The 15,273-nt window shown below is 43.0% G+C and overlaps 1 protein-coding gene across 2 annotated transcripts; it reads right to left on the reverse strand.

Moving 5' to 3' along the window:
• Nucleotides 1–565: 565 nt before the first annotated feature.
• On the reverse strand, nt 566–15,047 carry LOC138211261 (E3 ubiquitin-protein ligase RNF38-like). Of its 2 annotated transcripts, XM_069171015.1 has the most exons (12): nt 13,481–15,027; nt 9,534–9,586; nt 9,172–9,353; nt 8,206–8,632; nt 6,934–7,074; nt 6,610–6,798; nt 5,058–5,219; nt 4,834–4,934; nt 3,684–3,765; nt 3,470–3,591; nt 2,809–2,908; nt 566–1,858 (listed from the first exon to the last, which is right to left on the reverse strand). In XM_069171015.1, exons 1-12 carry the CDS (start codon nt 13,791–13,793, stop codon nt 1,796–1,798), a joined length of 1,935 nt encoding a protein of 644 aa, XP_069027116.1. In that variant the 5' UTR covers nt 13,794–15,027; the 3' UTR covers nt 566–1,795. The 2 variants fall into 2 exon arrangements, with proteins under 2 accessions (XP_069027116.1, XP_069027115.1); XM_069171014.1 differs by lacking the exon at nt 566–1,858 and having other exon boundaries at nt 2,350–2,908; nt 13,481–15,047.
• Between the last annotated feature and the right edge of the window lie 226 nt (nt 15,048–15,273).

Consider the following 15,273-nt stretch of genomic DNA (forward strand, 5'->3'; position numbering starts at 1 on the left):
TCATCCCTTGGCATATCGTTATTTACCTACTTGGTCACTTTTTGTTTACACTGTATTTTTTTTTAGCTGGCACAGTTCATGTTTATTATCATGACTCCAGTAATTGTAGGGGTTTTTTTGGGTTGTTTTTTTTTTTAAGAGGAGACCGTTGTAAGTGTGACAGTGTATAATATAACTGTGGACTCAAGAGTGTGAGGGAAGAAGCCCCAGGAAGGTCTGTTGGGTGTTTGTCGTGCCGTGTTGAGATCAAAGGGGCAAAACTTGTCACCCATGTTTGACCTGAATTTAGTTACACAAACTGCAGTCACTACTTAAGAGTAACAGCTGTCCCGGACAACCTCATCCTGTTGAGGCAAACCTGTTCACAAACGCTGTGACAATCTGGGGTGAAAGAATCACGACTGTATGATGACGCAATAGTGTTGCATAGAGTAGAACTAAACCACAACATAAGGAACGCAACAGCAGTCTGGAAGAGCGATAACACCACCCGGTGGTCGCTTGCAGCTTCTGTAATACCCCCCCCCCCCACACACACACACACACAAAATAATGGAACGAGGGAGCCTTCCACAGCAGCATGTTTAATAACACCACTTCTTTAAATCTAGCACAAAGAAATCCAGCACAACCAAACTTGATTTTTCTGTTTAAGGTCTTAATATTCAGGTAAAAATATATACAAAATACTAAGTTTAAAAAGTTCATATCAAGCCTTTTATTTAGTATACAGATATTCATAGATTTATACAGTATATATATATATATGCATATACGTATACATATATATACACGTATACATATATGTAACATGTGCCACTGCAAAGTCACAGACAAACTTTTTGCTAGGAAAGGAAAAGAAATATATATGTGCTTCATTTCAAAGTAGTGCTGTGATGCGTTTGTAATGAGAGATGACCAAAACCGGAATGATGAGGTAACTGCCAGGCAGGAAAACAATCACTTATAATGGTCAAATAATAATAATAATAACAACAACAACAACAACAACAATAATTATAAACTACTGAAACAAATGGATCAAATAGGCAACCGAGAACTATAGTGGCAGCATGGACCCTTAGTGTCAAAGTATAGAAAAAGATTAAGTCTATAACAAACACACTTGGTATGCAGACAGACAGACAGACAGTGCATAAACTTACAAACAGGAAGTAAAGGCTGTCACTCATGAGAGCAAAAAACTCAGATGTTGTTACTGTTGTCTGAAACACAACAGAAACTCTTGACATGTTGCAGGACATGTACGCACACACACACACACACACACAAGTACCACAGCTCTGCTTTACAGGGAACTTACCAAACAATGCTTGCACAGTTGTGGTACATGCACGTGTTCAATCGCACGCACGCACACACACACACACACACACACACACGTACGTACGTACGTACGTACATCCACACAGCACTGCAGGTGGGTCATTCACTGAAAAACATTTGCATGTACAGGAAAGAACAGAGCGAGAGAGAAATCATCTGATGAAACTCCCATCAAATCTAAGAGGGGATACAATATTTTCGTAAAGAAAGAAAGAAAAACAAAGGAGTAAAAAGTGCTGCACAAAAATGTCAGATAATGCTGTGTGTGTGTGTGTGTGTGTGTGTGTGTGTGTGTGTGTGTGTGTGTGTGTGTGTGTGTGTGTGTGTGTGTGTGTGTGTGTGTGTGTGTGTGTGTGTGTGTAGGCACGCACATGTGTATCACTATATCAGGCAGGCAGTGCTGAACGTGTTTGACAGACAATAGGTAGTGTGTGGCTCCCTCATGTGGTCACTCCGAGTCTCTCTGGACTTCTGAGGCGTCGGCCCGACAAATAGGACACGTCCTGTTGGCCTGACAATAAAGAGAGGAAACAGTAAGTTAGGTGTTAAAGGCAATTCATATTTTCAGTCATGACACCCACATCTACAATTGTATATTTGGACGGGAACTAAACTCACCTCATTTGTCCTTTGTATAATTGCTCAGGAAGGGTTTTTTTTTGCATTGATTGATTATTCGTATAACCAAATTCACGCTGAGGCTCTGGGACATGTCTCGTGCCTTTAAAATCATAAGACTGTGTTGTGATTAACCAAAGAACTTGGTGTTCAAGTGCCTCTTTTAGCCTCTTCAGTGGGAACTCTGGAGTGTACACTGTCCTCTGATGGTCCTGCCTCAAAGGTTTGTGTGGTTTAAAGATTGCAGTGACTCATATGTGGTGAATTCAGGAACATTTGGACTGATTTTTGTTTCTGTTCTTCATTCAGATATACATATATATATATATGTACATATATATATATATATATATATATATATATATATATATATATATATGTATATATGTACATATATATAGTGGCTCAAAGTCGTAGAGAAAACATTTTCCTGTTGACGGGTACAAACATGGTCTGAGAACACATTAATTAAGTCACAACTTATTTGTTGAAGTGTAGTGAGAAGTATATATACATAGTATATATATATATATATATATATATATATATATATACACACATACGTGTGTTGTGTGTGTGTGTGTGTGTGTGTATTATACGTGTGTGTGTGTGTGTGTGTGTGTGTGTGTGTGTGTGTGTGTGTGTGTGTGTGTTATATATGTACGTGTGTGTGTTATATATGTACGTGTGTGTATTAGAAATGTACGTGTGTATTATATGTGTGCGTGTGTGTATTTTTGTATGTGTACACGTGTGTGTGTGTGTGTGTGTGTGTGTGTGTGTGTGTGTGTGTGTGTGTGTGTGTATTAGTGTGTCAGCGGGCTCCATGCTGGGTTCGCTTACCCTCAGCCATTTGTCGACACACTTTCCGTGGAACTCGTGACTGCACGGAAGAACTCGCAGCAGTTGGCGGGACTCAAAATCACTCATACATACCACACACCTGCAAACCGACACGTATTATCATGTGAAACGCAGAAATACAGGAAACATGTTGTTTAACACTCTTTCCACATGACAGCTTGGCCGGTAACCGAGTTCGACAACAGCATTTGGGAAGTATGTTGCTTTGAAGAGACTGTGTCTGTTTACTGAACAGTAATCATATAATCAAAGAAAGTTGAAACTACTGACACCGTCCTTCATGCATCTGTAGGAAGTCCTCAAGCTGCTTTTGGATGTACACTTTGAGAAATAAGCAAACCAAGAATTTGAAAATTTTTCGGAAGTTTCCCGACCCCAGCAGACAGATTATGGCTGACACTAGTTGATCCCGACATAATTTAAGTTGTTTTAAGGTTGCTGAACCACAAATATGCAAAAATAGCTTTTAAAAAAAAACAAAAAAAAAAAACAGCAACTGATAAACATCAGCTTCTGTAGGAAAATAGTAAAGCCACAAAAATCCCCAAGTCTTCGGTGATCCTGGCAAGCTACCAAAGAAGATCACGATAATAACGCTCCCTTATCAGCGAGTGAAGTGGTTCTATAAGGCAACACTCACAGTGTTTGTTCAGACTGATGGTTATTTGGATTGAATCGATAGGAAGGAAGCTGTTCGATGTCTCCCTTGGTCAGCCCTCGGAGTTTGGCCTCTCCCAGGCGCTCAGCGAGGTTCAGGAGGGCCTTCGGTGGAAAACATCAGCAACAACAGAGGAATGAGAGTCGGCCTTTCAGCCAACATATAAAAAGACGAAACGATCAAACGGAGGACAAACCTCATAATTTTCCACCTCTCCGTCGTCTACATCCAGCTCGAGACTGATTGCAGGACCGGTGGGCTGGACTGGCAGCATTGATCTATGGAGAGAACAATTTCACAGAGGAAGTTCAGTTTACCCAAGAAGTCATTTAAGCAGGTCAGATGCGAAGTGGCCGACTTTCTCGCTAAATTTTACAAAAGAAAAAGCTCTCAACATCCATATTTAACTTTAAAAAAAAAAAAAAAAAAAAAAAAAAAAAAAGGAATCCTTCCATCCGATTTAAACTATTAAAATCCCACCTTATATTTGTCCATATATTCAGCACACCTTTATTTGAAACGGACATTAAATATTTTTTCCAAATGACAAAGCCTCAGTAAATGTTTCATCTTTTCCCTTCATCCAACTGTTCTGCCCATTTGTGGCCTTTCTGCTATTGGTTGAATTATTCAATTGCCTTTGTTTTCCAGATGAAACTCGTGTGTAAATTAGTCAGGCCTGTTGGAACCCCCTGATCTTCAAGAAGACTTTCAGTCTCCCAGTCCATGTAAAACTTTCATGAACGAAAGTTTCAATCAAATATATTGGTTGAGTTTGTTCTCGAGATCATCAGTCTGCATAAGGACTTGGACTATAGGATTTGTTTTCACACTTGAGAGTCACAAACTATAACATAACAGCAAGGAAACAAATAACCAAACACACTTTGAAGACATCAACATTCAAAAAGTGAAAACACGGGCATGTGGCGATCGTAACCACGGGACGGTTTACGGTCACCTGAGCTGGCCGTGACTATAAGATATACCAAATAGGAAAGATTTAACCCGGAGCTTTAAAGTAGACAGTTTTTCTGCATCCTGAACTAAATTTGGGAGTTGGTTCCACCGGAGAGGGACCATAAAGCTAAAGTCTCAGCCTCCCATTGTACTTTTGTAAATTCTAGGAACCGCAAGTAAGCCTGCACTCTGACGGCAAAGTGCTCTATAGGGTAGAAGGATACTATGAGGTCTTTAAGATATGAGGGAGCTTGGTCTGTAAGGGCCTTGAATGTCAAGAGAAGGAATTACAATTTTATTCAGGTCATGTGTTTTATATTGGACTTAAAACAATAATAAAATAAACTTTTCTCGTCTTAAGTGAGCTACTTTACCGATGTACTTACAGGAAGTAAGGCAGGAGGCTGGGGTGGTAAGGCGAAGGGGGCAGCTGTTGCGAGCGGTACCGTCGCCCCGGGAGACGTCGAGGAATGAAGTTCGGATAGGACTTGGGGAGACGATTGACGACACGTACACGTTTACATCATTTACATGGTTTCCAGCTCTCATTTTTCACAGCACTCCGAAGATGAGAATATATAGATTTGATCGGTTCACTGTAAACGCTCACCACTCCAAAGAACTCCTGTGGCAGAGGGTCATGGGAGAGGAAGTGGAGCTGCGTCGAGTGTGGGGTGAGGGCAGGGTGGGTGGCGGGAGGGTAGTGGAGCCCGGCACCCAAAGACAGGTGCTCTCCAAGCAGCTCCACATCGTTCTCTATCCTCTGCAATGGCTGAGAGGGCGAAGGAGAATGATGTGGAAAACCATGACAAGATGAGGGAGGCGCCATACGCGCGTTACTGTCCGAGATTGTTTCACGTGATAACACCAGCAGGGGCGATTCAACCACTCGGTAATATTACACGCGTACATTTAAGAAAGGAAGCACACATAAACGATCAATAAATGCTTAAAAAGAATCCCGTGAAGTGCTTAAAAATACCGTGATGTGATTGAAAGCAAAATGAAATGATTTCATTCTCCCAGCAATTGCTTTGTATTCAGTTTGTGCTTCAATAAGCACTGAGGATTAATCAATATCAAAGTCACGCTAAAGTCCAATGTGGACAGAAGAGCTGTCGTATTACGCTTCCACAAGGATAATATTTAATCTCAAATAACATGAACCTATTCGATCAGAATCTTCTTTTGCCTTTGTTAAGTTTCATAGTATTGTTTCAATATTAGTGATGCACAACATTGACATTCTCAGTACCTTTAAACCAACGACAGATATTTTCTTTTAAATGCAAAACCAAAATTGCAAAATCATTGCAAATCAAATAAACCGATATTTTATTGCAAATAGACAAATTGAAATGCCCAAATTCTTTGAAATTTTACATTGACGAACATTATTAAAAAAATGTTGCACTGTTTTTCCCAGTCTTTCAGAGTGATGAACCGCTCCCCATCTTCACTGGAGAGACTCAGACTATCTGAAATGTTCTTTTTATACCCAAACAGTTGCTGATCTGTTGCCAGGTAACCTAATTGGTTGCGAGATGTTCGACCAGGTGTTTCTTTTTTTTTTTTGTATCTTTACATTTTTCCAGTCTTTTGTTGCCCCTGTCCCAAATTTTCTGAGACGCGTTTCGGCCATTAAATTCAAAATAAGCACATATTTTTCATAAAACAATAACATTTCTCATTTGATATGTGTTCTTTGGTGTATTTGCAATTAAATATGGGTTTGTTGTGATTTGCAAATCATTGCATTCTGTTTTTATTTACAATTTACACAGTTTCCCAACTTTTTGGGAAACGGGGTTGTAAACCGTTTCTACGTGCGAGCAAACACCAACTGACTTACTCAAATGTTTAAAACATGAATCATCTTTTCTGCTGCAACATTGTACAACACTTTACTGCTGCATTTTCTATGTGGCAGGAGGAACAATGAAACTTTCCCTGAAAGATGCCGACTGTCACACTGACTTCTCAAGAGAGAACTTTATATAAAATGTCAAACGGGACACATTGTTGTTTTTTTAAGAGACACGTTGATATGAGGAGATAAACAGGACACTCTAATCTTGTCAATTCAGATTTAAACCCAAATACCAGAATTTATAACATTCACAACAGCTTTCGTTTGAAACAACGTACAGCTTCCTACTCACCGATCGGGCCTGCTGCGCCGGATAGGGTCCAAACTGTCCGGGCTGCGGCAAATGGGGTGGATGGTGGGAGAGGTGCGTGGGGGGGTGGGTGAGGTGAGGAGGGGGGAGCAGGAAGGCCGGGTCGCTGGACAGCAGTGACGGGAATGGGTAGGGCATGGGTAAGTGCTGCACAGAACAAGTCTGAAGGACCTAACAGAGACACAAAGAAACAGTAAGATTAAATTCAGAGAGGCACACTGGAGAAAGGATTTTGAAATGTGTTAAATAAAACAATTGTGCTACGGGGAAACATGCATCTCTCAAAAGAAACACAAACACACTCACAGGAGGAGGGACGCTGCAAACGGGATAGTGCTGTCCACTGAAGACCACCGAGCATGCTGGGATCTGCTGTGGGGCAGAGCGAGGCGGCAGGCCCGGTGGCGCCCCCGGAGGAGACACAGGGTATGATACCGGAGCTGAACCCTGAATATGGAGATCACAGGAGGAGGGGGGGGGGACAAGTCGAGTGACAAGGCTTTATCCACAACTGTTTATCCAATTGTGAAAACCGCAGGTATCACTGCTGACACCACAGATGTATATGTGGTGTTGAGCACAGCTCGGCAGGGTTTTCCGAACAGAGGCATGTTCTGAGATACAAGACTTACAATTTTTATGAACAGACAAAGTGGTAACGCGAATGAGAGGATGTCTTGCAGTTAAAGTAGTGCCTTTTTTTTTTCTTTTTTTTTTTAAAAGCTTGCATTAATTTCTGGATATGAATTCTGATGCAAACTTGGTTGAACTATAATGTACATTTAAGTGGCATTTAATTGATTAAGGTCCAACACCTCTACACACTTGTTTGCCTGCAAAGGACCTGCAGATTAAAATTAGCTCTGACATTTTATCTACTCACCTGTTAATATCAAATCCAATTATTGGAGTAATGTGTTTCTCTCCATTTCTAGAGAGGAGTTAAACTTACATACCTTGAGATCACCATTACTAACAGCCATAAACTATTTGTAAAATAGTTGTTTCAAATGTGCTTTAAAATGCACTTGGATTAAAAAAAAAAAAAAAAAAAAAGATTGATTAATCACACAAAGGTAAAGTTTTCATTTTGCCAATAATCTTTTCTCCATTCCAGCCAACTAAATCTTCCCCCACTGGGGAAAAAAAAAAAAAAAAAAAGCACACAAGTCAGACGTGCCAACAGACAGACAGGCTTTCCTTTACCAACTGAAACTTTCACCTGCATGAATTAGTTTTTCTTGATAAAGATCAGAAAATTCTGTTGCTGCTTTCGAGATCTAAACAGACCTCAGCAATTCATCAAAAGAAGATCACATTAGACTTTGGTCAACATCTTCAGCTGCAAATAAATGAATATACCCACGAGTAGCTGGTTTGAATTTTCACAGTGTCTTGTTTTAAGAACATACGTCTTAAAAAGTGTTATTTATGCTGTGTCGAGCAAAAAGATGCCCTACTTTGAGAATCACAACAGCTAGTCAGGCTTTCTCATTTCAGTCCTTTCTCTACTGCTGTACTATGTTTTTCCTCTGATACACACCACCAACACGGCATCATTATCCACTCTGAACCCACCTGCTCATGGAGGTCCAGCAGCACGCTGCTCTGTTGCTGGGACGGGTGGGGGTGCTGCGGATGGGCGGCAGGGTGCAGCAGCCTGGGAGACAGGTTAGGTGACTGGTGTTGAGGCCTCGGGGAGGGGTTTGGGGGATGGTAACCCGGGCGTTCTTCGGGTCCGGGCCCCGGCCCTCGAGGAGGTTGCTGGCTGTAGGGTGGGTAACCCTGAGGAGGAGCTGGGTGTCGGTAGTTTTCATCCTGATGGCCCGGTGACGGGCCGTGGTGGGAGTGCAGGTGCTGGTGGTGGTGATGATGGTGGGCATTGGGGTGGTGATGGTGGTGGTGATTGTTGTTGCTGTTGTAGTGGTGGTGGTTGTTGTGGGCATTGTGGTGATGGTGGCGGGTCAGACGGTCTCTGCGGCCACGCTGACGTCTCATCGGAGGGCTGAGGTGGAAGAAAGAAGGGAAAAACTAAAGAGGCGGCAGGAGGTCGACCCTCAGTTTACCACCAGAGGAACTGGTCTAACTTTCTAAGATTTTCTACTTGGATTATGGAGCAGGCATCAAGACTTTTTGAAGTATGTTGTCATTTGCATCATTAATATAGTGGAGTTCCCATGAACCCCTGACTAAAACTTAAGTGCTGACAAAAAAGCAGGAAGAAACTTCAGCTTCAACAGTGTATTAAAACCACCAAATGGAAAGATTATTGAGATTTTTGGAATTGATCTTTAATTCAAGTATTTAAATGAATTCTAATAGTCCTGATAAAAGGTAACCTCATCACACGCCTTAACCTGTGGAAATTCACAAATCTTTGCAGACTGACATGCGTCACCTCATATTACTGTGCAAACTGCAATGTTTTTCATACTTTCAAACAAATTAAGCAATTTCAAGATACAAAATGTGTAATCTTGTAATTATTATTCAATATTTTTAAGCTGACTAATTACTTGAAATGTATTTGTGTCTCACACATACCTGCGACGGTTTCGGACAGGTGTATGGCATCTCTCCGGCATGTAGTGGGGGTGTGGTCTGCGACTGGGAGGCAGCTCCCAAGGGCGAATGGGAGAGGAGGGAGTCGAGGGAGGGGCGGAGCTTAGATCTAATATGGACTGCTGGGAGAGACGCTGCCTTTTCGGGCTTGGACTGTCTTCTATCTGCACACGAGGTGGAGGAGGTGAGGAAACCATGGCGATGGTCGTTCAGGAAAAAAAAAACACAAAGACAGACAGACAAAAGGGGAGAATGAATGAGAGAGCAAAAACAATTAAATATAAATTCCATTTAAGCCAGGAGCAGAGGAGAGGCAACAGGCAGAGGTCATGTTTCATACTTACTTTGTCCCGATCTTCGCTGCAAACATTATCTGGATGAAAATGTAGCAAACCTCCTGCAGGCCAGAGAGAGGGGGGAAAAAACATAATCAGATAAAATAGGGCTGAGAAAAACATCAACATCACAAGACACATACACTGGCTAAGCCAACAAAAACACACAAAACACACACGGGCAGCTCGCTGCCTTTGCTTTTATTTTCCCTTTCAAGACCACACTGGATGCCAAAACAAAAAAAGATGCTATCTTAATGCAGCCTGGCTGCATTTGCTTGAACAGTTCTATAGACACCACAACAGTCCAACAGTGAGAACAAAAACATGCCTCCGACATATTGTTAAACAAACAGATACAGTCCTGCGTTCTCCGCATAGGTTTTCTCTTCCAAACTGGCTTTTAAATGTCCTGCTTTAAACAAGACGACAAGAAAGGAACTCATCTCTGGAAGATGTCACACTGAGCTCACCCTCTGTGGCTCTCGCAAACAAATCACTCCTTCTGATCTGCCATGAAAAGCCCATTTCCGGCACACAGACGCCCACAATCGAGCATGTGCAGAACACCAAAGCATCTGATTCGCTTTGCACATGTAAAATCTTTTTGAAGAAGGATAACCACTTTTGTCTCCAGTCATCAACTCACTATCACTTTTCTCAAAGTTCGCATGGTGTGCTACTATCTAGAGCTGAAACCAAGGACTAAAATCATTATCAAGCAAAACATTGGTGGTTTTAGCTTCGCAAATGTGAAGATTTGCTGCTTTTCCTTGTTTTAGAGAATTGTAAAATGAAAATGTTTTGGTTTTAAACTGCTGGTCAGACACAAGAAGCAACTTCAAGACATCAATTTGTGAACGTGATGCTTATTTTCACAATTTTCTGGCATTTTATGGTGCAATTATTTCAAACATTAGACACAATAATAAAATACAAAAATAACTGCTCGCTAGAACTATCCCATAAACTTGTGTCACCCAGTAGAGTAATCCCTTTGAAAATAAACTATTACCAGAAAGCCTGACTTCAAATCTCTGTGTTGCCAGTCTTCTGTCATGTTGAAGTGCCCCTGAGCAAGGTAGTCAACCACCAAAAGCTCTTTAACTGCAGCTCAGTACTGTGCCTCTTTCTCTTTTTGTGAATTCCTTGTGGTGAAAGAACAAGCGCTCTAAATCTTTTTTTTTTTTTTAAGATCAACAGACCATCCCAAAAGAAAGATTCCTTAATGATATGAATGAGATAAGTACATCAAAAAGAATACAAAAACAAAGAGAAAAATAACCTCTAAATAAAGCACATAATCTCAGAAAAACACGGTACTCTCCATCTGTTTATCTGACAGTCCACATGTGCAGTCTCGATGCAACATGTGCACACAGACATTTCAGCAGCTTAAGAAGGATGTCTTTGAACTCGGCTGACAAGAGTTTTCTTTAAGCAGTCCCCCCAAAAACCTTTAATCACCAAAAAGAGTGGGGGGGGAGGAAACTCCTCCCCTCATGCCTTTCTGTTTCTTCCTCTCTGCCTTCCTCATCCAAACAGTCCCTTCTGCCTCCTCAGAAACAACAGATCTGACAGCACCCCCTACCCCTTTCTTGTCTTTGCGACGCCACTCCGGAGCCATGTGAAGTCTGCTGACAGTGACAGCTCAAAGGCACCCTGCTAGTGGCTGCAGAGAACTGACTCGCCAACAGTGGGTCCAGCATGTTGGCTTACATCTTTATTCATCTTACCATCCATTTTTCTTTAGACCTCATAGGGTCCCGGGCCTCAGACGCCCATGTGTTTTGTGGATAACTAGGTCTGTTAATGCTGATTCATCCCGGGGGCCATAGGCGAGGGGATGGTGAGCCAGACTGGACGGGTTCTGTTGGCGAGCAGACACGACCTTATTTCCTCAGAGCAAAGCTGCTGGGGAAGACTGACATCATTTCTTTCACGACAATCGAGTCAGGCAAGGTAGTGAACCTAGAGAACCAGCTGTCATCAAGAAGCAATTTGTTCATGCTCTTTAGCCGAGTTTAAAAAAAAACTCGAACCATTATTTAGAAGGGGAAAAAAGATGTAGAGAAACAATCTATTTACCCACATAATCTGCAGAGATCACATACAATGATTATTAATGAAGATCTGTAAAAAACAAAAAAATGCTTGCTGTTGAGTTGCAATGCTGGCAGATTGTGGGATGCAACGCTCACTGTTAAAAGCAAAAGTAGGTGACAACTGGGGGAGTAAAACAGAAGGGGAGGGAAGGGGAGGGGGGGGAAGGGGGATGGAAATAAAACAGAGGTAAGACAGCGGGCCACATTTTAACACCCCCAAATCCAACCCTGTCACATAACTGATGCCAGGAGGTGTAATACAGTGACATGTACAAAGACAAACAATGCACTTAAACACAGTGTTATATTGCTTACACAAAGAGTACATTCAATAACACATAACTAGAAAGGATGAAGCATGTGTATTGTTTAAGTCATCCACACAAACCCTGCTGAAACCTGTCAACGTGGGAAGCATGCATCTCTGTGTCCCCTCTGTGTGGCTTATTTTGGGTGTTTGGCAACTGTGCTGCTATTACAACAGAGGCCCATTAAAAACCTGCTTTCATTCATTCACAGCACTTTCTTGTTGCCTTTGAAGGAACTCCAGACTGGTATTAAAAGAAGGTTTCTCCAGTCAGTTTTTAACAGTCAGATATCAAAAGCTGCTGAAAGACTAGTGTCAATAGTTCCTGTGCTGTCTCACACTCAATTTTCTTCTTGGTCAATTTAATTTATTTCTTCTTATTTCGTCAAGGTTTGGAGGTGTTTTTTTTCATTTGTCGTCTTTGTGAGTTTAGGTTGAAAAGGGAACCACTGAAGCCGTTAGGAGGAAAAGCCAATTGAATAAATATTAAATAGATACTGGACAATAAGAATATATTTGACTTGAGAAAGTGAAGAAACCAACAACATGCCAACACAAGTTAATTTCTTTGCCTTTTAAAAGAGAGTAACATCAATCTTCACTCCACTCGACCCTGAACCACTAAAGAAGAAAACTAATCTGGGACAGTATAGAGCTTTACAAAGGCTGAAAAGTAAGTTAAATAGCATTAAGGCTTACGGATGAATGGGCTGACTGTGAACTACAAGAAAAACTACAATGCCGGCCTGAAGCACAACAGTTAGCAACCTAAAACATAAAGATAAAATTGCTGTAGAGAAAGGGATTTCATATTAAACAATTCCCAGGCTTGTTTCAAGGATCCAAACTGTTTTTTAATCAGACTCCTCTTGTACATATGTCTTGTACAGACAGTAGACGAGTGTGTGGGATGTCTAAACCACTGAGCAAATCCATCTGTCTCTAATCTGATAAATCAAAACGCACTGCTCAACAATATTAGAGTTTGAATCTACGAAATTTCCACTTTCCAACAAATAGATTCGTTTTATCCACCAACTAATTTAGTTCTAAATAAATCTCTGTGTTTAACTGCGATTATAATTTAAGTTAAATCACTAATAACCTGTGGTCTTAGTTTCTTCACTGCGTCCACGGGTGTAACATAATGTGACCTGCTGGGCTTTCAGCACACCCATGCTTGGACTTCCTCGAAGAAAAATCTGCAGTGCTAAATTCCTTCCGCGAGTCAGGATAAATTTTCACTCCGAGAATAAAGACAGGCAGTGACATACAAGACAAAGTTCATCAACCTGCTTTGGCCTATTTACGCGACTCAATGGTAGTTAAACCTTTAAAGCTCCAATGCAGCCCATTTCACAATATACAGCTGGCCTGTCAAGCAACAGCTGTCAGTGAAAGCACCAAGCCTTTTAGTTGAATGTCTCAAAGCCTGATAAGCTGCTCGTGGTCTGCCTGCATCCCTCAGGGGGTGCATCCTGTGTGAATGTGTGTAAAGATGCATCTAGCCAGGCTGCAGGCCCTGTTTACTTAAGCCTGCTTACCGGCCCCGGGGTGCCTGTGAGCTCCGTGCGAAGAGTGGCGCTGCGCCCCCGCGGACAGGTAGCTCCCCTGGGTGTGTTGCTGCTGCTGCTGCTGCTGTTGCTGTTGCTGCTGCTGTTGCTGCTGCTGCTGCTGGCTCTCCGGGTAGCTACGACCTCCGTGGTGCGGCGCCCAGCCGGGGTTGCTCACCCCTCCTCCGGTGGCGTTCATCAAGCTCCCGTTACCGACCGCGTTGCCGCCGCTTCCAATGCCGCCGCTCACGGCGAAATGATAGAAGCCAGACCGAGACCGAGACCGAGTCCTCGGGGGGTCCATGGCTGGTGAGGAGGAAGAGGAGGAGGAGGAGGAGGGCGGTGGTGGTGGTGGTGGTGGATAGATATGATGAAGGTATGCTTTGAGAGATGGACGTCCAGGAGCCTCGCTCTTCAGACCGCTTCTCGGCGTCTCTCCAGCCACCGAGTTACCTTCGCCGAGCGGTTCCTGCGAGTGTTTTCTGAGGCATTTAAATCTGTTGTTTGACTACAAGAAGACCTGGAAAGCAGCAAGTTCAGGGAATCACAGCCCTCATGTGTCGCACCGTCTGCACCGACTCCATCCAGTCGCCCCTGAGCTGCGTGTGTGTGTGTGTGTGTGGTGGTGGTGGGGGGGTCAATTCAACGGAAACAGCTTTTTAAAAAAATAATAATAATTTTAACAAAAATGCAACACTTAGCAACGCAAACAAGTCCTCCAAGCTGCAGTTAAATCAGCAGGAGATACAACAAAAAAACGAAACGCTCCGTTATCAGCGTCCTCTTCACCACAACAACAGCTGCTTCTTCTCCATTGTCCTCCGGTGAGCTCCGTCGGGCTTTCACAGTCAAATAAAGTGTTTGTTTTTTAAAAATTAAAAAAAAATTAAAAAAAAAAAGGCACCGGTCGGACACGGTCCGCTCCTCTCCGCTGTCGACGCCTTCAACAAACGAGCGACTGAAGTTGCCGGACGTCGTCGCTTCGCTTTCTGAAGCCGGCCAAGTTAAACGCTCCCGTCCAACACAAGATGGCTAGCTGTCGAGCGTCTAGCGAACTAAAGCGAACCGGCCGTGCTGATAACTGGCTGCAAAACAAAGTTATCGGCGCAGCTTCCTGGAGAAATTACTGATAATAAAAAAAACAACCAGGACGGCTCCACCTGCTCCGAGTTGGCTAACTATACCTGCTCGTTCATTAGCATAATTTTGTTGTTGTTGTTTTGTTTTTTTTCTCTCTCTCTCTCTCCAGCTAGCCGAAGGCTAACAGGAAGCGAGGTCTGGAGGGGGAAACGAGTCCGACGGTGCCGACGTTACGAGCTAGCGGACGTCGCGCCGTGTCTTACGTTGCGGGATCGTCGGTTAACGGAGCTGGACGCGGGATTACCGACGACCGCGTGAGAAGGCAGGCAGGGAGGGAGGGCTACCTTCTCCCTCGAGCGAGGTGGGTGATAGTCGTCTAATTTAAATCCCCTCTCGCCTTCGCCGTCGGTGTGTCTTCTCCGGTCAGCGGGGAGCGGAGATCAATCAATGGGAGGGTCGCGTCTCCGGCCAGTCGCTGCTAATCGATGACAGAGCGACGTGGAGCTCGTCGCAAGGCAATTTCGTGCAGAATCCTTGAGAGCAAATTACGCAAACTCGCCGGGGAGGAGGAGGAGGAGGAGAAGGGGGGGGGGGGGGCGTTCAAATGCGTGCAATATATGTTTGCGTACGAGTTATGTAATTAGTGGCAGTGAAGGGCGATATTAAGCAAAGTAGCTCGTTATCGGAGTTCGACTACTTCTGTC

Source organism: Embiotoca jacksoni, unplaced genomic scaffold (genome assembly GCF_022577435.1).
Source record: "Embiotoca jacksoni isolate LCO1_2020_lvr unplaced genomic scaffold, fEmbJac1.0.p SCAF_5, whole genome shotgun sequence".
NCBI lineage: Eukaryota > Metazoa > Chordata > Actinopteri > Embiotocidae > Embiotoca > Embiotoca jacksoni.

What these genes read in the sequence shown, in the direction of transcription:
- LOC138211261 (XM_069171014.1), bottom strand. Translation starts at nt 13,793, where the DNA reads ATGGACCCCCCGAGGACTCGGTCTCGGTCTCGGTCTGGCTTCTATCAT. An exon ending in GAGAGGTGGAAAATTATGAG is followed by an intron (nt 3,592 to 3,683) that starts GTTTGTCCTCCG and finishes TTTCCACCGAAG; the next exon opens with GCCCTCCTGAACCTCGCTGA. An exon ending in CATCAGTCTGAACAAACACT is followed by an intron (nt 2,909 to 3,469) that starts GTGAGTGTTGCC and finishes GTCGGTTTGCAG; the next exon opens with GTGTGTGGTATGTATGAGTG.